This window comes from Elgaria multicarinata, chromosome 20, assembly GCF_023053635.1.
Source record: "Elgaria multicarinata webbii isolate HBS135686 ecotype San Diego chromosome 20, rElgMul1.1.pri, whole genome shotgun sequence".
Taxonomy (NCBI): Eukaryota; Metazoa; Chordata; class Lepidosauria; order Squamata; family Anguidae; genus Elgaria; species Elgaria multicarinata.
Genome location: NC_086190.1, coordinates 10,156,466 through 10,182,003, shown reverse-complemented (window position 1 = coordinate 10,182,003; position 25,538 = coordinate 10,156,466). Strand labels below are relative to the sequence as shown.

General features: G+C 44.4%; 1 protein-coding gene across 2 annotated transcripts in view; it reads right to left on the bottom strand.

Moving 5' to 3' along the window:
* Positions 1-22,022, bottom strand: part of PANK4 (pantothenate kinase 4 (inactive)) — a 54,635-nt gene extending 32,613 nt beyond the window's left edge. The window contains exons 1-7 of one of the 2 annotated variants that reach the window (XM_063145189.1): positions 21,826-21,987; positions 9,538-9,620; positions 8,493-8,701; positions 5,190-5,373; positions 4,117-4,209; positions 1,369-1,522; positions 613-794 (exon numbers count right to left, since the gene is read on the bottom strand). In XM_063145189.1, the coding sequence (XP_063001259.1) occupies positions 613-794; positions 1,369-1,522; positions 4,117-4,209; positions 5,190-5,373; positions 8,493-8,701; positions 9,538-9,620; positions 21,826-21,967 (1,047 nt within the window). In that variant the 5' untranslated portion in view covers positions 21,968-21,987. Of the gene's footprint in view, positions 1-612; positions 795-1,368; positions 1,523-4,116; positions 4,210-5,189; positions 5,374-8,492; positions 8,702-9,537; positions 9,621-21,825 lie in introns of both variants that reach the window. The other variant, XM_063145190.1, reaches the window with a different exon arrangement.
* Between the last annotated feature and the right edge of the window lie 3,516 nt (positions 22,023-25,538).

The window sequence follows — 25,538 nt, the reverse complement described above, 5'->3', positions numbered from 1 at the left end:
TTTAGAAGGCTTTGAAGACCAAGAACAATTCCATTGCGATCCAAACTGGGTCATGCTTCATGACTGCTTGCAAAAACGTGTGTTTTTAAAAATGCCAACGCTCCAGACCAGGGAAACCTTTTTTTCTGTCAATGGCAGCATGTAAGGAGGGGGCTACATGATGGCGGTTGGGGGGGGCTGCTTTCTTTTTCTGCCACTGCCACCCCCACCGCCCCTCTCTCTCTCTCTCTCTCTTCCCCACCCAGCAAGGGAAGGACAGATCACTCTTGCTACAGATATGAACTGCCGAGGGCTTTTGACCTCAGTTGCCCACCTTTGGACTAGAATGGCTCAAATCAATGATCCTTAGGGGCTTACAGCATGAACTCCTTCATGTACGTTTGGATGAAAGCCCCAATGAGTTCAAGGGGACTTATTCCAAAAGTAGTGTGAACAGGGTTGCAGCCATAGTTCTTTGCTTGCACATCTGGATTTCTGCCTACCCCTGCCTACACCCACCCACCCACAGTTAGTTATTTCCAGTGAAAATTGAAGCTGCCTCCTCCTCCTCCTCCTCCTCCTCCTGATCTCTCATTTACTACAAGATTCCCGAAATAATCAAGTTTTCACTACCTTGGAGAAGAAATTAATACTGTAAGTGATTGTGCGCATGGTAACAGGGTGTCCCCGAATGAAAAACCCTCCAAAGTATATTTTGTTCAGGTTGTGGAGTTTGGCATATAGGCAAGCCAGCTGCCCAATGTCATTGCTGATCATGTGCAGTAAACTTTTTGCCATGTCTTCTTTGGAAAATTCTAAAAACAAGAAGAAATGGAGAGATTAGACGGATGGACGCACCGAACAGGATGCTCGTAAACGGGCCTAAATCCAGTCCAAGGGGAACTCATGTGTTTTTCTAGAATGCATCATGACTGAATCCATCGGTACCTCTGGCGCTAGGTTGCTTATGTCTATTTACGTTGCACCCAGAAGCATCAGGAGACTAAGGCTACTCTGTTTGAAGCACGAGGGCAAGTCAGGCCACCAATTTGGATGGCTTTAAAAGGGGGTGGATAAATTCCTGGAGGTGAAGGCTATCAATGGCTACTAGCCCTGATGGTTGTGTGCTACCTCCAGTATTCGAGGCAGGAAGCCTGTGTGCACCAGTTGCTGGGGAACATGAGCAGAACATGGGCTGTTGCACCCATGTCCTGCTTGTGAGTTCCTAGTCAATAGCTGGTTGGCCACTGTATGAACAGAATGCTGGACTAGATGGACCCTTGGTCTGATCCAGCATCAGGGCTCCTCTTATGTTCTTGGGACAGCAATACACTGAACATACACATGCATGCTTCCAAGGGGAGCAGGGAGTCATCACTGCACAAGCACCTTTGTCCGCCGTGGCAGACTTCCCAAAACTGCTGGCTATTAGGTTTCCACTTAGCCCAAGAGTCTGGTAGGCTCCACCGTACACGTCTTTCACCAACATGTCGACGTTCGTGTGCTGTCCCTTTGAGGCAAGCTGCAGCAACTCATCAAATTTCTAAAACAAAACACAAAGCAACCCCCCACCAAAAAAAATGTGTCACATGAGCATCTCAACAGAGCGATCATTCTTCTCCACACCCGTCGTTCCGCACTTCATACTCAGGACCTAGGCACTGCCACCACCCTTCTTCTAAGCAAAGAGGCATGAACTATTTGCAGGGATAGTGCAAGCTCTGTCCAACTCCACCAAGCCTGAGGTTTGCAATAATAATAATAATAATAATAATAATAATAATAATAATAATAATAATAATAATTTTATTTATTACCCGCCTCTCCCTCTGGATCGAGGCGGGGAACAACACTAAATAAAATATGATACATAAAATGTTAAAAGGGCATATTAAAATAACAATCACAGCATCTTAAAATTCTTAGGTTTAAAATTCATCTGAGTAGGCCTGCCGGAAGAGACGAGTCTTTACAGCTGTCTTAAACTCAGAGAGAGCATTCTACAGTGGTGGCCAAAATTGGGGACGCTTTTTGAAATTTTCATGTTTTGCGACTTTGCACGCTTATAGAAAATGTTCTGTTTCACGAAATTCAGATGTTTATATATCAGTTGAAAGACCTGATTCACGTAATACAACAATCCTGCTTCTTTTCCTGGGTGTCCAATCGACTCTTTTCTTTGGTGCCGTTGCTATAATGTGTGATAATATGTGTTCGGCTAAAACCCATTTAGGGTAGCCACGAATAAAATTTGTAATATTTGGTGCCATTTATGATGGATGTACGTACACTTTTAATTTGAGAAATATTTCAAATATTCACACCATCTCCAATTGCGCTTCAGTTACAGGACAAACAGCAAAACTGACTTTCCCCAACTTGAAACATGACGTATCGCAGCTACTGCCATGTGATTGGTCCCCAGAACAAGGACTGCGATTGGCCAGTCGGGTTTGCAATTCCAATCCGCTTCTTCACTCAATCACACCTGTGTTTGTTTTTAAGACTAAAATAAGCATAACTTTTTTTGTACTCCAGATATTTGCATGCTGGTTTTTGTATTGAATTCAGCATTAAACTCTCTTTCAATTGATATATAAACATTTGAATTGTGTGAAACAGAACATTTTCTATAAGCATGCAAAGTTGCAAAACATGAAAATTTCAAAAAGTGTCCACAATTTTGGCCACCTCTGTAAGCTGATGAACCTCCTCCGGCAGGCCTTTCCACAGTCTGGGGGCGGCAGAAGCTTTATACGGAAGTGGTCAACCTGTGTCTAGACCGTACCATGTCAGGTGAGGGCTCACGTGACTAAATGCTTCTCTATCCAAAAATAAACAAAATAGATTATAAGAAACTAGTACAACAGGAAGAACACTAGAATATAATAACCCTTTCCTCTGACGTGCTAGCTAGTTTCTTTGTATGCCTCCCTGAGATCCCAGTGATATAGGGCGGGATGCAAATGTTTTAATAAATAAATAGTTTGTTGTATGTGTATGCTGGGGGTGGTAAGTGTGATTTTTTAAAAGGGTCATTTCAGTCATGGTCCCTCGGTTGTGGAATGTTCCCTCCTCCCAACCCCAAAGAGTCCTGCTTGGTGCCCACCTTAATTTGTTTTGGGCACCAGGGAAAGACGTTTTTAAAAATTTACCCGGCCTTTTATTTTTAATCTCTGCAATTTTAGCGTAATGCTGTCGCTCTGTGAAATTTAACTTTCCAAATTCAGCTGCTATTGCTGCGTTGTTTTTAAAATTATCTGTTTTGGTTTAAAGCTGTTTTATTTGCTGCTCTGATGAATTTCTGTTTTATTGGCATTGCGATTTTTTAGAATTTGCTTTTGTTTTGTACGTCACCCAGAGAAACATTGCGATCCGCAACTGATAGATGGAATGAAGTTTTATATTATACATATACATGGAGACTGGGTTCGGATGACACAATAACCAACAGTGGGTTAAATAGTCAACTGTGGGTTATTGTGTCCTCTGTCATGAATTTGTTATACCACAGTTGGTTATTCAGCCGGAATAACCGATGCTGTGCAAAGTTGATTATTTGAACAACCATTGGTTATCGCTTCATGTGTCGGGCACCGTTGACTATTTTGTAGCACACGGTTGGTTATTTTCAGCAACTACAGAGTGCCCTGGCAAGTGCGACCAAAGTGGTGACAGCCACTCTAGTCCAGCCGGCAAAACTCGCAATGGCTGATGGGATACCAGCGGGAGGACGGGGGGGGGGGGAGAGAAGGGCATGGGATGTGTCAATCAAACACACCGTTGACTAATAGTCAACTCGATGTTGGCCTTAATGCACACCACAGTTGATTATAATAATGTCATGTGGGGAGCACCCCTTCGATAATCAACCATAGAGTTGACTATTAACCCACCACTGACTAGCGTGATTGTGGCTGCTTTCGGACAACAATCTTATGGACCACCTGAAAGTGGTGAAGACCAGATACAGGTTGACCATCTTTATAAGAACATGGCCTTTGGCCAGGAGCTTTTACTCTGGCTGTGGGGGAAGGGAGCAGAGGGCACCAACTTATCTACTCTAAGAAGTGGCAAAAAAATATTTTCCCTAACACCACATCTATGACACAATGAAACTGTAACCTTCAGTATTACCTTTGTTTTCGTAAGCAATGCTCCAAGACCCCAGAAAGTTCCACCTCCAATTGAACTTCCGCCAATCCATTCAAACTTATCTTCCGTTTCCACCTATTAAGTGCAAGGGCCAAGTTATCATACACAGGTAACTGCTGTAATATTTACATAAACACATCTTTATTTCAGTAGTTGTCTATTTGGGCTTGTTTTTCTCCCAGGAAGATCATATGGACTGGAGGGCTGGTTGGGATGAGGCGGATGGAGGAATAATGCCTGGCTAGGCCATCTTGGCCCTGTGGGGAAGAAGAAGGACCGAGGGGACAGGAGCAGGCAGAAGTAACATCAGGGCCTGCTCCTGCTGGACTCTTCCCCCACCCCCACAGGGCAAACTGCCATCTTGGCCCTGTGGGGAAGAAGAAGGACCGAGGGGACAGGAGCAGGCAGAAGTAACATCGGGGCCTGCTCCTGCTGGACTCTCTCTCTCTCTCTCTCTCTCTCTCTCTCTCTCTCTTTCTTTCTCTCTCCTCCCTCCCTCCCTCCTTGACTCCTTTTCCTTGTGTGTCATGTCTTTATTAGATTGTAAGCCTGAGGGCAGGGACTGTCTTTTTTGCTAAGTGTAAGCTGCTCCGAGAGCCTTTTTTGGCTGAGGAGCGGGGTATAAGTATGATAAATAAATTAAAAAAATAAATATTAGAGATAAACATCATCAGAAAGTCACTCAGCTGATTAGGGGGATGCTAGGACTTCCTGAAATTACACAACACATTCTAGATGATCAGCACAGATATTAGAGATTCCACACACATCAATTCGTAAAAACATTTGGCTCCGAATGCCAGTTGCCTGGGAACGTAGAGATGAAAGGACGCACGCCCTTACCTCTTGGGGTCCAAGTCAACATTGCATATATAATTCAAAAGGTGAAGAAACAGGGAGATCTTCAGTTAGAGAGAATGAAGGTGGAGACATAAGGAGCAAAGTCTCACCCTTTATCTTGTAGATCAAGTCCAGAAAATTTACAACGGTCATTCAGATGGACAACCTACCTGCCAGGTTCATACATGTACAGTCACTACACAGATTTTACATACCTTCACTATAGAAACGCCAGAGCCAATATTGACTAGCAAATAAGGGAAAATATGTGGGTGGTTCATCTGAAATCTGAACTCGGGGTCAGCGTCCTTCATGTATGCAAATGCTTCATGGGGGATGTTCTTTAGCACAAAGTTGCACCCCTTAATTAGACAGGTCATGACATCTTCTTTATCTAACCTAAAAGGAACAAAAAATAAAAACTCAAAGAGAAGCTCTTAGAGAAAACCTTATCACTGGCATCATTAGGAGTCACAGAGCCCCAACAGCTTAGCTCAGGTTTCTTCAAAACCAAGAGAGAGAAAAGTTCCAATTCCTCCCCGCTACAACAAATCCTCTACCCTCACTGTAAGAGACGGGCCATAGCTCTGTGATAATTGGGTGCATTTGGACAACACAATGGTCAATGGTGGGTTAACAATCAATGCCAGAGTTGACTATCTAGGGGGTACTCCCTGCATGGCATGATTATAAACAACCATGGTGTGGATTAAGGCCAGAGTCAAGTTGACTATTAGTCAACAGTATGTTTGATTGACACATCCCATGCCCTCTCCCCCCCCCCTCAGTCCTCCCGCTGGTATCCCATCAGTCATTGCTGCCCAAAAGTGAGTTCTGCCAGCTGGGCTAGAGCGGCAGCCACTGCTTTGCCCACTTTTACCAGGAAACTCTGTAGTTCGCCGAAAATAACCAACAGAGTGTGACAAAATAGTCAACGGTGCCACATGACATGATAGCCAACGGTGATTCAAACAGTCAACTCTGCACAGCATTGGTGATTTCAGCCAAAAAATAACACAATAACCCATCGTTGACTATTTAATGCACCGTTGGTTATTTAACCCACCGTTGTGTATTGTATCGTCCGTACCCAGTCATTGTATGTAGAAGGTCCCAGGTTCTATCCCCAACATCTCTGGGTAGGGCTGGCAAAGTCCCCTGTCTGAAACCATGGAGAGCCACTGCCCATCAATGTAGACAACACTGAGATAGGAAGTGGAGTTAAGACAGGTTGTCGAACAGGTGAACATATTTTGCAGTTCCCCCTCAAATTGCAAGGGGTTCATTTTGCAGGGTTGGAGTTGATATCTTTCACAACCCACCCCCAATCTCTCCCTTACCCCCCACCCCCCCACACAGAGTTTTTGGCTCAGCCTTAATTTCTAGGCCCATACGCACCCACGTTAGTCATCAGAGACGTAAAATAAGGCACCACCCCACAAAAATATTCATGAAGTCTCCCTACTTGGACACCATGATTCTCTTTCACTGGTGAAAGTAAACTGTCTCTTGTAAGGTGTTTATGCATTCAGTTCATCTTGCTTGGCCAATTCAGGAGTGGAGCAGCCCACTTTTGACTGGACCATTTACACTTTTCACTCAACCTTACTTCCTTTCATCTCTAATGCAATCCATCTCTCTTGAACTACTGACCCATCTCATTTTGTAAGTAACATTTCTCGAACCTGGCCTTTTCTTCTTTCTGTACCTAAATACATATCTGCTGAGGATAAACATTCACGTATTTCATGTTGTGGAATCTGGCCTATGCAAATTTATGCCGCAATGGCCCTGTTCGTTTTTTTTTATTAACAAGAAGCCTTAACCACCATGGTTTAAGGTGTCTTATTATATTATTATTATTTATTTATATAGCACCAGCAATGTACATGGTGCTGTACAGAGTAAAACAGTAAATAGCAAGACCCTGCCGCATAGGCTTACAATCTAATAAAATCATAGTAGAACAATAAGGAGGGGAAGAGAAGGCAAACAGGCACAGGGTAGGGTAAACAGGCACTGGGTAGGGTAAAACTAACAGTATAAAGTCAGAACAACATCAAGTTTTAAAAGCTTTAGGAAAAAGAAAAGTTTTTAGCTGAGCTTTAAAAGCTGCGATTGAACTTGTAGTTCTCAAATGTTCTGGAAGAGCGTTCCAGGCGTAAGGGGCAGCCGAAGAAAATGGACGAAGCCGAGCAAGGGAAGTAGAGACCCTTGGGCAGGCGAGAAACATGGCATCAGAGGAGTGAAGAGCACGAGCGGGGCGATAGTGTGAGATGAGAGAGGAGAGATAGGAAGGAGCTAGACCGTGAAAAGCTTTGAAGGTCAACAGGAGAAGTTTATATTGGATTCTGAAGTGAATTGGAAGCCAATGAAGAGATTTCAGAAGTGGAGTAACATGGTCAGAGCAGCGAGCCAAGAAGATGACCTTCGCAGCAGAGTGGTGAACAGAAACCAAGGGACTGATGTGAGAAGAAGGAAGACCTGTCTTCTGAACAGGTCCAATGAATTGGTTATTTCACAGGACTCTGTTTTGTCTTGCCACAGGTAGCCATGAAAGTGGCCATTTACAAGTCTAGCTAAGGCTCCACCCTCTCTGTAACACTGTTGATGTCCACTGCCCCAGAGTCTGCATCTACAGGGCCCACGAAATGTAACGCCCTCCTCTCCTTCTAACCCATAAATTCAAAACGAAGCAACTCTCCACCACCGTTAAATAAGCTTAAAAGTCTACTGGCTTTCCTTTACTAAGTTAAGAGCCTCGTGTGGCGCAGAGTGGTAAAGTGGCAGTTACTGCAGCCGAAACTCTCCCCACGGCCTGAGTTCGATCCCAGCGGAAGCTGGTTCTCAGGCAGCCGGCTCAGGTCGACTCAGCCTTCCAAGGTCAGTAAAATGAGTACCCAGCTAGCTGGGGGAAAGGTAACCGCGACTGGGGAAGGCCATGGCAAACCACCCCGCTACAAAGTCTGCCAAGAAAACGTCATCGAAAGCAGGCGTCCCTCTAGGAGTCAGCAATGACTCAAGTGCTTGCACAAGAGGGTCCTTTCCTTTCCTTACTAAGTTAGTTTATGTCACATTTATGTGTAAGTGCTGTACCTGATTTATTTACACACAGAATTACAGATTGAGGTTTTCCTTCTCAGTCGGCTCAAAGAACCTTATCAACTTCATAGCACAATCCTATACATGTCCACTCAGAAGTAACTCCCAAAGAGTTCAATGGGGCTTCCTCCCAGCTAAGGGAGGACAGGGTTACAATCTCACTTGTTCATTGGACAAAGTTACTCTGCTTATGACATAATGTTAGTCTTAGGCCTTATAGTAATCATCTAACAGTTAGCTGATTAATTTTTTAACAAAACACACAGATGAAAGTTGGAAGGACATAAATTGGACTCCCAAAGCAATGGTTCTACTTTGCTTCACAGCACTGCCGGCATTGTTACCCAGTGATCAAAGCATGCCCCATCAAGTCTAATAATTCTCCACACAAGCAGCTTCTTCGCATTTCCACTTACTTTAATCCCAGCTTCTTCTCAATAAGGTCTTTGAATTTGTATGCACCCCCTCCTGTAGCTTTGATCACTTTCGTTTCCGTGTTGACGAGATGGTCTTTGATGAAATCCAGGCAGGTTTCGATATAGGCATTCTCAAACTTAATGAAATGCAGCCGAGCTGTTATCTCCTCCTGAACAGTGATTTCGTACGGGGATTCATGTTCTAGGTCCTTTGGGAACAACAACAAAAAGACGCAAACTACTCCCAAGGTTTTCAATTTTTTATTATTATTTTTACTTTTCTTGCCAAGGCTCCTCCTCTAAGCAAGAAAGTTAATTCAGAGGTTGCTGTTTTAATGGAAATTAACATCTTAGCACCCTGGCATTGCATCTACTATTGCAATGTTGACACATTCATAGTCACTTTGGGCCACTTCAGATGGTTAGTGAGCTTGTTTAAACTATGGTTATGTTGCCACCAGGGTCAGGACTGGTTCACACAACACACTAAGCCATAAGCCACTAAGCCACTAAGCCACACTAAGCCACTAAGCAACAAGGGAGAGGGCCTTTTCAGTGGTGGCCCCCCGACTGTGGAATGATCTCCCCGATGAGGCTCGCCTGGCGCCAACATTGTTATCTTTTCGGCGCCAGGTCAAGACTTTTCTCTTCTCCCAGGCATTTTTAACAGCATTTTAACAGCATTTAACAACGTTAAGTTTGTTTTTAATGGACCCCACAATTGTTGTTTTTAAATGGATACTGTTGTTTTTATACTGTTTTTATGTGTGTGTGTGTGTGTGTGTTTTTAAATTGTATACTTTAAATGTTTACTATTTTTAAATGTTGTAAACCGCCCAGAGAGCTTCGGCTGTGGGGCGGTATATAAATGTAATTAAATAAATTAAATAAATAAATAAATAATGTTTAGCTCAAAATGCTTAACCACGGCGGCTTAGCGTGTCATCTGAACAGGGTCTTTGAGTATATTTCAATAGAAAAGTGAGAAATAAATGAATAATTATTATAATAACGACAGCAGCCATCATCAACATCAACATCTTACCTTTCCTGACTGATCAAAAGATCGCACCCTCGCCACTTTATGTTGCACTGTTGAATAATACGCCAATTTGGCCAAAGATCCACCTGCCAGCAAATAAAAGACAATAGGTGTGAGATAAAAGTTTGGATCTGTCTATAGGATCACTACTGGAAGTGCAAAGACCTTTTAAAGCTGGAATATAAATAAAGAACCATGGGTCAAAGCATCTCAAGGTATATATTACTCCCCACACTCATGCCTCAGGACAGGGGTGGGAAACCTGTGGCTCTCCAGATGCTTTTTGACTCCAACTCCCATCAGCCCCAGCCCAAGGCCATCAGGAGATGGTTCCTCTTACTCTTACATATTCAACTGGCAGGTACTTGGAGTGCCACTTCTGGAACTCCCTGCTAGATAAAAGAACCGGTTCTCTCATTTCAGGAAGATGGGAAAAACTGGGGTGGGTCTTCAAAAGCAATTGCAGAGAACTGAAGGTTGTAGTATTCCCATCGACAGTTTGCAATACTTGATATTTTGTATTCTCGTTTGCAGTGGTAGCATTTAGGACACAATCCTATGCATATTTAGACAGAAAACAGTCCTTCAACTCCCAGGATTTCCCACCCAGCCAAGATTACATTCTTAGGAACATTTCAAATACAATTTTATTCTGTTAGTTGCTTTATTTAACCTCATAAAGAATAGTAAGCAGGACAAAAATGTAACATTTTTGTATTCCTAACTAAATCATTGTCATTTTTGCGTGGTAATATCACAAATAACACAATTTTTATGGTCTGTTTTTTGTGACCCGCCCAGAGAGCTCCAGCTATTGGGCGGTATAGAAATGTAATAAATAAATAAATAAATAGTATACCTAAAATCTTTTGCTTATTAGGTTTGTTGTTTATTCGTTCAGTCGCTTCCGACTCTTCGTGACTTCATGGACCAGCCCACGCCAGAGCTTTCTGTCGCCCGTTGCCACCCCTAGCTCCCCCAAGGTCTATTTTCTCCAAAAAATTGCTTCGCACAGGTAACTACCATAGAGATAACAATTTTTTCAAAAGGAGGGGGTCCATGGCTTGGCATTTGAAAAGCAAGGGGTCTGCAGTACTTAGCTAATTGGGAATCACTGCCGTAGACAACATGATTCACTTTTGCTAAGACATGGAGGGGTTTGCAGGTTTGGCGCCTACCTTATTTTATGTATTAATTTTCTAGATTTTATACTGACTTTGTTTGAGGGAGGGAACTTTCTCAAGATCAATCACCAAACACCTTTTTTTTTTTTTAAAGGTAAAGCACTCACAAATGTCAATCAAAATACAACAGTGGTTCTGCACAATCCAAGGAAGGGCTGGACAATCTATGGCTTTTAGCCTAATTTCATGCGGCCCTCAGCAAGAGGGCCTTGAGCAGTGTGATCTGCCCTTCTGCAAGGCAGAGAGAGAGAGACAAGGGGGGAGAGGCCTTTGCACGTTTGGCTTTGGCCCCACCCACCAATGGCATATTTGCCCCACCCACAAATTACCCCCAAAGAATGTGGCCCTTGACCAAAAGAACCCATCCCCACACCCGCTCCAAAGATAACAAGGCAGAACCAGAGCACAACCAGCCAAAGTTAAGCACATTTCAGCCCCGCGGGTTTCAATGGGAGAGAGTTAATCATGTGCTTATATCTGCCACTGAAATCAGTGAGACTGAGGCCTAGTCCAGCCAAATCATTGCAACGGTTATGGCTTAAGCGTTACCCCGTCCCCTCCTCTCCTCTCCTCTGGCACACACCAGAAAAGGAGAGGAGAAGAATCCTCTAACGCCTGTGGTTTCTGATCTTGGCTTGTTTCACTAAATCATAGATAGGCCTGGTTCAGACAAGACACTAAACCATGCTGCTTAACCACAAAATGGCTATTGGATTCCATTAACCATTTTGTGGTTAAGCAGCATGGTTTAGCGCAGGGGTCCCCAACCCCCGGGGCCACGGGCCGGTACCAGTCCGTGGCCTGTTAGGAACCGGGCTGCGCAGGTAAGCTGCTTTCACCCACCCCACCCCCACGTCCACCCCACTGTACCTGGGCGCAGGGCGCCATCTCACCTGCCCAGCCAAAGCAAAGCCAGGATGCTGGGGTGGGGTGGGCAGCTTCGGAATGGCGCGCCCGGCCGGAAGCCACTCTGGGAGAGCAACTTCTGGGTGTGCTGTTCCGAAGCCGCCCGCCCCAGCATCCCGGCTTCGCTTCGGCTGGGCGCCTACCCAGCCAAAGCGAAGCCAGGACGCTGGAGTGGGGGGGGGCATGGCTTCTCCAAACCATCTCCTCAACCCCCACCCCACCTGGTCCGTGGAAAAATTGTTTCCCACGAAACCAGTCCCTGGTGCCCAAAAGGTTGGGGACCGCTGGTTTAGCGTGTTGTCTGAACAGGGCCCCTGTTTAAACTAGCTGCAGTTCTCAGTTCATCTGCAATAACTCATTGCCAGCTAGTTTAAATCAGGAAGCAGATGCTTGGTTTAGCCATGCATCCAAAAGGGCCTTCTACTTAAAGGGCTTGTTCCCTAAGGACTTAAGCTATTCAATGAAATAGTCAAGCGGGCCTTTAGAGGGAAGACAAGGGCGATGTGAAAGGATAGGCTATATTCGAGTCAAAGCCTATGAAGCACACCCTCTCCATAGGAAAGAGATGGTATCTGCTAGTTCTCATAAACACTGTTGGGCAATGCTGAATTTATTTCCTTCAGTCCTGACTAATCTCCAGAAAACTGCTGAAAAAAATGCTGAAAGGATTTCCCCTCCTCACGCCAGACTTGCATACTTCCTTTGGAAAACACAGGCAGGAAATTAACACTTTCCTGGCTTTTGTTTATTTATTTATTGCATGTTTATAGCGCCCAATAAATAAGCTTCTAAAACCTGCATAGCAATAGGAACTTCTGTCTCAGAATGTCATCCAAAATTAAAAAGAGAAACAGCAGACGCTTCGCCTTTTCCAGTATTTGAAAGAGAAAAACATTGACGTTACTGTGAATCAAGGGATGCACGTTACGATAAGCCAAAGCAGTGAGGAAATTGAAGACGCGGTGAGGAAGCAGGGGAGTGGGAAATTTTGCTCCCGCGCCCCCCCCTCCCCACTGCAATAACATTCTGTGCATGAGACATGTGATGGCACAATAAACCCTTCATCTAGAAGTATCCCGGGACTTCTCGTGAAACACAAATTATGGATAATGAAAGGCACGCATTCCAGCTCAGTGACAATGCCAAAGCAGTATTTATCTAGGGCAGGAAAAGCAGCAATATGCTAGGACCAAAGTAAGCATCTTTTTTCATCTTAAAATAACAACTCTGGGGAGAAGGCGGAGATCAGGACTGCGGTGCATGGAAGATGGCTTTAACTCTTCACACACACCCCTGCACTGCAATCCCAACAAGAGTCATAATCCCTGAAGCTCCTGTCTGATCAGAAGGAAAGCTGCTATTTATAACAGTCACAGCGTCCCTCCTAGGTCCATTGCTGCCTTGGAGGGGGAGGAGTTAATCGGGACCGCCATAGGGCTAAAGGATTAACCTCCCCTTCCCATGTCCTAAATTGGCCTCCTCCCCCAGCTTGTATTTTTTAAAAAAAAAAAAAACACCCCAAAACCCAGACCTGTTAAAAGCATTATATGTAAAGCATAGCTTTGCCCTTGTAGTACCTTGAAGATGAAGAATTTGTAGTGGTCTAATCTTTCAGGGACCAAAACCCACTCCATTAAATGCAAGAAGTTATTAATCATAGAACAGCAGAGTTGGAAGGGGTCTACAAGGCCATCGAGTCCAACCCCCTGCTCAATGCAGGAATCCACCCTAAAGCATCCCTGACAGAGGGTTGTCCAGCTGCCTCTTGAAGGCCTCTAGTGTGGGAGAGCCCACCACCTCCCTAGGTAACTGGTTCCATTGTCGTACTGCTCTAACAGTCAGGAAGTTTTTCCTGACTTCCAGCTGGAATCTGGCTTCCTTTAACTTGAGCCCGTTATTCCGTGTCCTGCACTCCAGGAGGATCGAGAAGAGATCCTGGCCCTCCTCTGTGTGACAACCTTTTAAGTCTTTGAAGAGTGCTACCACGTCTCCCCTCAATCTTCTCTTCTCCAGGCTAAACATGCCCAGTTCTTTCAGTCTCTCTTCAGAGGGCTTTGTTTCCAGACCCCTGATCATCCTGGTTGCCCTCCTCTGAACACGCTATGAAAGTTTATGATACAACAAATGCATTCCTCTTTAAGGTACCACAAGGCTCTTGGTTGAATTTTGTCCATCTTAGCCATTCTACTACGATACCAAGATTAAACCAGAATGCAATGTACAAGAATATCATGCTAATTTGCCAACTTGTTGAGAAGCAAAAACACAATACTGCAACCAATCTTCTAAACACCCACTTAACCTGGGTCACCTGGGACAAGTAAAAATTACACCTAGGCAACCAGGCAGTAATAGACTAGAAGAGAATTGGTTCCCTTTTCTTCTTCCCCTTTCACGGGTATGGGCAGGTAGCTGAATAACCAAGATTATTGTGCACTAGGAATTTGTGGAATTATTTGTAAGGCATACCTCGACAATTTCGACTCGTGTTACAAGGCCTGTAGTGCCTTTCATCCCGTTTTCTACGAGTGCTGAGAGGGAGTAGCTAATTCTTCTCCACTGACTATAAAACATTTTCACCCCAGTCATTTGGGAAGGAGGCAAGAGGAGTACTGAAAAACTGAATGAAGGTGGTGCTGTAGAAAAGGCATGAAGCAGGGGATGAGACACATGGAACAGAATTCCCTTATTTAACCCCAAAATCTAGACGTCTAGTATAGTGATTAGAAAACCAAGCTATGAGCCCTAAATCAGACTTCATCACTCGCATGAACCCCCTGGTCTCCCGGTTACACCATCCCAATCTGCAGTACAGCTATAACAATACTGGCTGGTTTGAAGGGATTACTGAGAACACATGTGAAGTGCTACAAACACTCTAAAAGCCCCATGTACACCAGCCTTTCATTTAACAACTAATTCCACACAGGCTGATGGTGGAGAATGGAACACAAAGTCGGCAGAGAGGGATGGGTTGCTCCTCCCCGGCTCAGTCAGTCCACTTGATACAAGGTGGTAGTGGTGGTTAAGGAAAGGAAAGGAAAGGAACCTCTCGTGCAAGCACTGAGTCATTACTGACTCTTGGAGGGACACCAGCTTTCGTTGACAGGCCTTATAGAGGGGTGGTTTGCCGTTGCCTTCCCCGGCCGTTATTACCTTTCCCCCAGCTAACTGGGTACTCATTTTACCGACCTCGGGAGGATGGAAGGCTCAGTCGACCCGAGTCGGCTGCCTGAAACCAGCTTCCGCTGGGATCGAACTCAGGCCGTGGGGAGAGTTTCAGCTGCAGAAACTGCTGCTTTACCGCTCTGCTCCACACGAGGCTCGGTGGTGGTTAAACTCACCTGCTAAGTGGCTCCTAGCTTGATTTTCCATGCTGAGGGAGCTTCCCTTCCTCTTCAGCCAGCATGGAAACACAAAATGTTTGCGTGATTTTATTTATTTATTTATTTATCATACTTATACCCCTTTTGTGGCCTTATTTACAAGGCTAGCAAATGCCAAATATTATTGATATTAGCACAGCATTTGAGCACGCTGATGGTAAGAGAAAAAAATGTACTGAATAGCACATGCCTGATTGGTTTGTTTCAGCTGCAATCCTGCAAACGGATCAACAGGAGCTGCCCCCGAGTATAAATGAGTCAGGTGTAAGAAAACAGACATCTTGGGCCATGCATTCAATTTCCATGCACAACCTCTGCCCAATAATAACTTGTATAGCCAGCGAGACTTAAGAGGAGAGATTACAGAGAAAAATCTGATCACGATCAATTCCATACTTCCAATAAGATGGCAAAGCCAAGATAACTACCAGGCTGCCTTCTCGCTACCCTGTTTCCCCGAAAGTAAGACATCCCCCGAAAATAAGACCTACTTCCAGTTTTGCCTCTCGCTGTAATATAAGGCATCATCCCCCCGAAAATAAGACCTTTTTTTTTGTTCAACAATAAATGTGTACCGTATTCTTCTTCATGGAAAAATAAGACATCCCCTGAAAATAAGACCTAGCGCATCTTTGGGAGCAAAAATTAATATAAGATACTGTCTTATTTTCGGGGAAACACGGTATCAGCTGCCTCTGCAAGAAAGGGAACAGTTGGGGAGACAATGTTACTCTTCCTCTGGAGGTGTATTCGGCTTGACGCAAGGAAAGCGTTGCAAGGAAGACACTGGAGTAAGCCACTCACAGAAAGCCTCATTTCGGCTTTCTCAAGCAGGACTAGAAATGTGTCTTTTGAGACGCTTCCCCATGTTCTTCCGGGTTTTTTTCTCTCCAGTTTTCATAGAAACCTCTGTAAGTATGGGATTAGATAAAGCAACTTGGGCATCTTAGCGCAATTTTACTCGATCAACTGAATTAGTGCACTAAGTCACAGGAAGTTTTTTTTAAAAAAATTGCCCTTGTTTGTATTTGAAAGGGACTACACTAAATAAAATCCTTTTTAAAGCTGGAGAACTATTTTTCTATCTATTGTGACACTGGTCTGAAGATGTAAACACACACACACACACTCTTTGCAACATGTGATAACCGATTTGTTTTAAACTGGCAAAATCCAGTTATAGGAGGGTTTTCCCCCCTCTGAAACTGTTCTGGACACCCACTGAGGGATACTCTTGTATCTGAGGTTTACAGCTAATCCCTTTGCTTTAATTCCACTCTGACCCAGTGAGAAGAGAGCACGCTGAAGCATTAACCCACATTTCCAGTTAACGTTGTGATAAACAAAAACGACTCCAACCCTTTTGGAAGAATTATAACATACCTTGGTATGAGAAAAGGGAAAGTGCCGTCTCAAGCATGCGCCATTTATTTTAATTATTCATTATTTATTTATTTATTTATTGAAAACATTTGTATCCCGCCCTATATCACTACGATCTCAAGGCAGCGTGCACTATGCACTATGCAAAGCATGTTCTGAAGTAGACTTTGTCTATTTCTTACTGAAGAGCCTGAATTACAGACAATTTTAAACTCGGAAAAAATGAGGAAAAGAAAAATATCTCTCTTTACAACGCAACTAATTCCAAAGTGAAAGAAAATGAGATTCTGGTTTTGAAACTTCACAAACCAGAGCTTGGGCCATTCTTCCAACTAACAAAACATGAAAGTAGAGTTATTTATACCTCTACTTCCATCTTTTGTTTGTTGGAAGATTGGGAAAGACACAGAATGCCTGTTTTCTCCTGCTTGCTAAGCAACCGTTCTGAGTAGCAATAATTACATGCAATGACATGTCATTTCTAGTACATTTTAATTCAGTTTAGTAACTCTTATGACAATTGACATCTTTCTGGAACAAGTTTTGTAGCTTATTCCCATTCAAATTCACAGATGCGAACCCACGGAGAATACAGAAACGGTCCTCCGTTTTAGACAGGCAATGCTGGTATGAGAGATTTACAGGGATATAACTAAGCCAACTCTTGGCCAAGCCCTGAATCATTCCTAACCCTGTCTCCCTCAAACACAAAACATGGAGAAAAGAAAAATCAGAGAGAAATGTAGGATGCAATACTGATAAATGCAGACTAGTTCTGTCGGCTGCCCCCAACCACGCATACCACGTCTCCCATTACACCTCACCCTACATCTTATGAGTGTCTACTGTCTGCTTCCTGGCCTACAGCACTCTATGGGAAATCATCCATCTATTTCAGCCATGGATTGCTAAATCCCTCCCCAACCCCATCACTATGTTAAGTATGCATCTGCAAACTACTCTGAACACCGAAAAACATTATATAAAAGGAAAGGAAAGGAAAGGGACCTCTTGTGCAAGCACTTGAGTCATTGCTGACTCCTAGAGGGACGCCTGCTTTTGCTGACATTTTCTTGGCCAACTTTGTAGTGGGGTGGTTTGCCATTGCCTTCCCCAGTCGCAGTTACCTTTCTCCCAGCTAGCTGGGTAATCATTTTACCAGCCTCGGAAGGATGGAAGGCTGAGTCGACCTGAGCCGGCTGCCTGAGAACCAGCTTCCGCTGGGATTGAACTCAAGCCATGGGGAGAGTTTCGGTTGCAGTAACTGCTGCTTTACCACTCTGCGCCACGCGAGACATGGCATTTATACATGGTATTTGAAATGACTTGCATACATTATCTTATAGTAGTAATAAAAATAATACTACAAAATCATATATGCAAAGCCCTTTGAACCCTGAAAGCATTGTACAAATGCTAAATAAGAAATTGTGGGAAATTATGGAATAGCCTCCAAATGGAAGTTAGATCATAGAATAGCAGAGTTGGAAGGTACCTATAAGGCCATCAAGTCCAAACCCCTGCTCAATGCAGGAATTCATCTTAAAGCATCCCTGACAGATGGTTGTCCAGCTGCCTCTTGAATGCCTCCAGTGTGGGAGAGCCCACCACCTCCCTAGGGAACTGGTTCCATTGTCATACTGCTCTAACAGTCAGGAAGTTTTTCCTGATGTCCAGCTGGAATCTGGCTTCCTTTAACTTGAGCCCGTTATTCCGTGTCCTGCACTCTGGGAGGATCAAGAAGAGATCCTGGCCCTCCTCTGTGTGACAACCTTTCAAGTATTTGAAGAGTGCTATCATGTCTCCTCTGAATGTCTCTAGTGTGGGAGAGCCCACAACCTCCCTAGGCATGGATTCCATTGCTGTAGTGCTCTAACAGTCAGGAAGGTTTTCCTGATGTCCAGCTGGAATCTGGCTTCCTGTAACTTGAGCCCATTATTCCGTGTCCTGCACTCTGGGAGGATCGAGAAGAGATCCAATTTTTGTGAACCGCCCAGAGAGCTTCGGCTATTGGGCGGTATAAAAATGTAATAAATAAATAAATAAAATCCTGGCCCTCCTCTGTATGACAATCTTTTAAGTATTTGAAGAGTGCTATCATGTCTCCCGTCAGTCTTCTCCAGGCTAAACATGCCCAGTTCTTTCCATTTCTCTTCATAGGGCTTTATTTCCGGACCCGTGATCGTCCTCATTGCCCTCCTTTGAAGCCCCTGCAGCCCTCCTCTGAAGCCCCTCCAGCTTGTCTGCATCCTTGTCAACACCTGCCCCTCGCCTGCTCTTAAATGGACTTTTCAATCTATTTTATTCATGTATTTATTCATTTATTCATTTTAAAAATTGAGTCTTGGTTTAGCTTTAGTTCTGCTGCTGCTTGCGTGGTTTTTATGAAGACGTTTTATGATGCTGTTGTTGCTTTTTACTACTGTGCTCGTTCCAAAATTGTTCAGCTTTTTTTAGGTTTGGTGAGAGGTATTTGTAAAGGTGGGAGAGCGACATCAAATAAAAAACTAACAAATGGCCTATGCCACTTATACAGTACTTTGGTCTACAAAGTGCTTTAGATACACCATCTTGCATTAATGAGAATACCAGACCACACAGAAAGGCAAAGTGCTAAAAGCACATATGAAACACTAAATAACACTGTTATTATGACTTTGCATTTCTGCAGTGCTTTCCATTTTCAAAGCATTCTACATGCACGACCTTGCATTATTATTTACTCGATGTTCAAACACCTAATTCCCATTTCCAGAGCAACAGTCTACTCCTACACTCCCAATGGAGAGGAGTCCCATTCCGATGGCCATGTGCCCCCTTTTACAGTGGACTGTCCTCTATTGAAAGGCTACCTTGTTGCTCAGCCAGTTAGCAGTTCTTGAACAGCAGGCAGGTCCCCTAATTCAGAGTCTTCCGTACAATTGCACGATGGACTTATTTATTATTTGAATCATAATAATGGTTTTGAAATTTGTATCTATACCTATAAATTAGCACATACACATTATGCACAAAACAAAGACCCTTTTTTTGGGGGGGCAGTTCTGAAGTGGCCAATCTGAGTCCCACCTGGCCCTTATTATGACCTTGGCCAGATACACCAAGAATTGCATTACTCTCACTGCATGAAGATCTTAAATGTAGCAAAGAAATTAAGGAACTGATAACGATTTTGCTGACAGCTTCAAGGTTAACCGTAGCTAGGAACTGGAAGACTCAAGGTGATTATTGTATTGAAGAATGGTATAAAGAAGTGTGGGATATTGCTATTAATGATAAATTGACTTGCAATATTAAAGTGAAAAGAGGTATAGTAAAAACGAATGATTTTGAGGGAATCTGGAAAAAGTTCCTAGTATTTGTGTTATCTAGGGGAAGCGGGAAAACACCAACAGAAGAAGCTATGAGTTTTATGCGGCAGGGTCTTGCTATTTACTGTGTAATCTGTACAGCACCATGTACATTGATGGTGCTATATAATAATAATAATAAGGAATGAGATCCCGAGGTGGGGGGTGCACTTTTATGTTGAGTGTGATTATGTTCAATAGAGTAAGCCTGAACATACGATACTTATTAGATTGTAAGCCTATGCGGCAGGGCCTTGCTATTTACTGTTTTACTCTGTACAGCACCATGTACATTGATGGTGCTATATAAATAAATAAATAATAATAATAATTATAATAATAATAATAATAAGGAATGAGATCCCAAGGTGGGGGGTGCACTTTTATGTTGAGTGTGATTATGTTCAATAGAGTAAGCCTGAATATACGATACTTATTAGATTGTAAGCCTATGCGGCAGGGTCTTGCTATTTACTGTTTTACTCTGTACAGCACCATGTACATTGATGGTGCTATATAAATAAATAAATAATAATAATAATAAGGAATGAGATCCCGAGGTGGGGGGTGCACTTTTATGTTGAGTGTGATTATGTTCAATAGAGTAAGCCTGAACATACGATACTTATTAGATTGTAAGCCTATGCGGCAGGGTCTTGCTATTTACTGTTTTACTCTGTACAGCACCATGTACATTGATGGTGCTATATAAATAAATAAATAATAATAATAATAATAATAATAATAAGGAATGAGATCCCGAGGTGGGGGGTGCACTTTTATGTTGAGTGTGATTATGTTCAATAGAGTAAGCCTGAATATATGATACTTATTAGATTGTAAGCCTATGCGGCAGGGTCTTGCTATTTACTGTGTATAATCTGTACAGCACCATGTACATTGATGGTGCTATATAAATAAATAAATAAATAATAATAATAATAAGGAATGAGATCCCGAGGTGGGGGGTGCACTTTTATGTTGAGTGTGATTATGTTCAATAGAGTAAGCCTGAACATACGATACTTATTAGATTGTAAGCCTATGCGGCAGGGTCTTGCTATTTACTGTTTTACTCTGTACAGCACCATGTACATTGATGGTGCTATATAAATAAATAAATAATAATAATAATAATAATAATAATAATAAGGAATGAGATCCTGAGGTGGGGGGTGCACTTTTATGTTGAGTGTGATTATGTTCAATAGAGTAAGCCTGAATATATGATACTTATTAGATTGTAAGCCTATGCGGCAGGGCCTTGCTATTTACTGTTTTACTCTGTACAGCACCATGTACATTGATGGTGCTATAATAATAATAATAATAATAATAATAATAATAATAATAATAATAATAATAATAATAAATGTTATTTTGTGTTTATGTACTATGTTTTTTTTCATTTTTGTTAATTGTATTGTTGTAGGTAAAAATCAATTAAAAATTATTAAGAAATAATAATTATGACCTTGGCCACCCCTCTTCCAAGGGGCGCCCCACAATTCCTCCTTGCAGCCTCCTCCCCGGTGTGGCTGCTGCCTTCACCCCTCTCCCCACCCGCACATCAACCCCATCCATTCTTCCTAGAATAGAGGCTTCCACAATTGGGAGGGGGGGGCAATAGCTATTGCCCCTCCCCGCCCCAAACGAGGCATGGGGTCGTTAGAAGCCAGGGGAGACGGTCTGAAGGAACCTTGTTTATATCATCTCTCTCCTTCCACCCCCCCACTCCCCGCCCGAGAAGGCTTCTCAGCCAAGCGGGCACGTTGGGATTTGTAGTCTTTCGCCCGGCGCCACCTTAAGTAGCAGACGAGCGGGAGGACTACATTTCCCGTCGGGCTCCGCGCCACTCGGCCCTTCGCGCGGCACGCCGGGAATTGCCGTCCGCCTTCCCCTCAGCGGCAATGGGCGCCTATGGGACGCAGGACTCCATCTCCCGACGTGCTTCGCGCGGGGCCTCAGCTGCCCCCCCCACCCTTCCTCCTCAGTGCCTCAGAGAGATTGTGGCGCTGACTGGAAACGGAGGGAGGCGCCGCCGTGGCCGCTCCGAATCCCGACCCGGCCCAGCCCGCTCACCGATGTCGATGGCGAAGCGCTTGGCGTTCTCCATGTTGCGGAAGATTTCGTCCGGCGGGAGGGTGATGCTCTTGTCCAGGCTTCCGCCGACGACGCCTCCGCCGCTGTTCCGACCACCGCCTCGCCCGCCCCGCTCCGCCATTTTGGACGCATCGACCCGCTCGCTGCGTGCCCGGCCTCATTAAGCATGCAAATTTATGCGCATAAGTTTTGCGTGTTAATGCCAGGGAGGCGGTGCTACAGGGAGGCGAAGGCGCCGCATACATTGAAAGGGGAGGCGGTGGCCACGCCCACCAGGAGCTCCGCCCACGCCCCGCCCCCTGAGCCGTCGCACTTCCTGGCCAGGGCTGCGATCCCAGATGCGCTTGCCTGGGAGTAAGCAAGCCGCGTGGAGCCTCCTGCGGAAGCGTGTGCAGGATCGCAAAGTTAGGATGCCCGTCGACAGAGGCTGACTAGGCAGTATTATCGTCATTATTATTATATTTTTATGTTATATAATATTTATATTATATTATTATTATATTTATTTGTATCCCGCCTTTTGCCCAATGCTGGGCCTCATAGGTGCAGTACTAGGGTGACCCTATGAAAAGGAGGGCAGGGCTCCTGTATCTTTAACAGTTGCATAGAAAAGGGAATTTCAGAAGGTGTCATTTGGATATATGGAGAACCTGGTGAAATTCCCTCTTCATCACAACAGTTAAAGCTGCAGGAGCCCTGCCCTCTTTTACATCTGGTCACTCTAGTATAGCTCCTGCAGCTTTAACTGTTGTGACGAAGAGGAAATTTCACCGGGTTCTCCATATATACAAATGACACCTGCTGAAATTCCCTTTTCTATGCAACTGTGAAAGATACAGGAGCCCTGCCCTCCTTTTCATAGGGTCACCCTAACAAATGACACCTGCTGAAATTCCCTTTTATTTATTTATTTCTTTATTTATTACATTTTTATACCGCCCAATAGCCGAAGCTCTCTGGGCGGTTCACAAAAATTAAAACCATCATAAAACAACCAACAAGTTAAAAATACAAATACAAAATACATTATAAAAAGCACAACCAGGATAAAACCACGCAGCACAATTGATATAAGGTTAAAATACAGAGTTAAAACAGTATAATTTAAATTTGAGTTAAAATTAAGTGTTAAAATACTGAGTGAATAAAAAGGTCTTCAGCTGGCGACGAAAGGAGTACAGTGTAGGAGCCAGGCGGACCTCTCTGGGGAGCTCATTCAACAACCGGGGTGCCACAGCGGAGAAAGCCCTCCTCCTAGTAGCCACCTGCCTCACTTCCTTTGGCAGGGGCTCACGGAAAAGGGCCTCTGTAGATGATCTTAAGGTCCGGGTAGGTACATATGGGAGGTACAATACAACTGTTAAAGATACAGGAGCCCTGTCCTCCTTTTCATAGGGTCACCCTAACAAATGACACCTGCTGAAATTCCCTTTTCAATACAACTGTTAAAGATACAGGAGCCCTGTCCTCCTTTTCATAGGGTCACCCTATGCAGTACTGAACTCAGGTTGGGGCAAGTGCTCAGAGGATGCAAGAAAACGGGGGCATGGAGCGCGGGGTGTGTGTGCTAGGGTTGCCATATTCTGAATCCACAAAACCGGGACAAATTTTTTTGGGGTGGGTGGGGAAGGAGCTAGGATTTTTTTAAAAAAAAAACCACTGGGCAATATGTAAAGGTCTAGGGAAAGAAAGAAAGCTATCTAAGCATTAGTTATCTAACACTGCAATCCTATGTGTGTCTACTCAGAAACAAATCCTATTAAGTTAAATGGGACTTCTTCCCAGGTAAGTATGCATACCCTGTTTCCCCGAAAGTAAGACATCCCCCGAAAATAAGACCTACTTCCAGTTTTGCCTCTCGCTGTAATATAAGGCATCCCCCCGAAAATAAGAACTTTTTTTTGTTCAACAATAAATGTGTACCGCATTCTTTTTCATGGAAAAATAAGACATCCCCTGAAAATAAGACCTAGCGCATCTTTGAGAGCAAAAATTAATATAAGACACTGTCTTATTTTCGGGGAAACAGGGTAGGATTGCAGCCTAAAGCACTTAAGCACCTGCAAATAAATATAGGTGCTTAAGTGCTTTAGGAAAAGAACAGTTTAAGGAAACAAAACAGAAAAAAAATGACACTAAATTACGTTTCTCCACTAGTTCTCAAAAGCTAGAGGAGACTTCACTATGGAGACTTACACTCCACCGAGCAGGCTCAAGGCACCATTTCGGAGGGTGGAATTCCTCCGGCCGGCTGGAACAGGAATCCGGGATTCTTGACTGACTGGCCGGGACATTTTGGAAATGCTTGGAAACCGGGACAGTCCCGGTTTTCCGGGACGTATGGCAACCCTGGGGGGTGGGCGCACGTGGCCCTCTGAATATGTAGGCCTAAAAATCCCATCATTGGTCAGGGGAGATGTATGCAAAGAAAGAAACCGTGGAGAGCTATAAGTCGTGCACCCCCCCCTTGTCACAGAGAAACGGGAGGCAGGTGTAAGCCTGTTCAGTGGAACCTTGAGGGTTGCAGAAGTACCATATGCGTAAGGAGGCAAACCTCCCCACAAAAGAAATAGTCCACTGAGGACTGAATATGCTCAGTAGCCACCGAATGATGGTTAGAAAAGGAGAATGGAAAGCTGGCGGTGCGGGAATGGAATGGAGTATGCTGGAGGAGGATGTGGCTGGCTGGAGCTGTCAATGGAGCCCTTCTGTTAGGAGGGGAAGCTGCCTTGACCTTCATGTTGCAGGCCTCCTTTCTCAGTTAAAAATCAGTCAGTGCCCACAAGGTGGCAGCACAAGGCAACGTGGCGACATGTAAGGAGAAATTTGAACTTGTGAAGCTGCCCTTGTACAGCAAAGCAGTGCGAAGCGGCCTTCTCCTGGGCCAGACTATTTGTCCATTTAGCCCAGTCCTGTATACTCCGATGGGCCTCTTTCCCACCTGTGCTATCTCGGCTCGTTCAGCTGGCGATTGAACATACAACATTAAGGCAGGGGAGGGGATCTCGTGGCCTTCCCGATGTTGTTGGACTCCAACACCCAGCAGCCCCAGCCACCAGGGCCAGTGGTCAAGGTGTTGGGAGTTGGACTCCAACAACACTGGAAGACCACAGGCCCTCCCCCACCCCTGCCTTAAAGCATATGCTGTGCCACTGAGCTTTGATCCTTCTAAGCTAGTGCATGAAGTTGCTTAATGCCACATCAGACCCCTGGCCTACCTCTCCTGTGACTGCCTCCTCTGCTCTCAGAGGAGAGGGTCTTACCCAGCCCTGCATCCTGAGGTCTTTTGGGGGAGAAATGGGTTGAATGTAGGAGCTTTTACATTTGTTCTGCCAGTGAGCCATTTTAACTGCTGCCCTGATCAGTAGGTTAAGATATACGTTTCTCCTCTTCTTTGTGCCACAGGCAGGTGGGGAATCATAGAATCATAAAATAGCAGAGTTGGAAGGGGCCTACAAGGCCATCCAGTCCAACCCCCTGCTCAATGCAGGAATCCACCCTAAAGCATCCCTGACAGAGGGTTGTCCAGCTGCCTCTTGAAGGCCTCTAGTGTGGGAGAGCCCACACTACCTTGAACATAACATGGAGTGCTTTTCATTGTGCATAGAATGTCTTTCCCCCACCTCTGGCTAAACACAATCACCTGCCACACATCTGGGATTAGGGGTAAGGGCCTGATTCTTATGCATAGT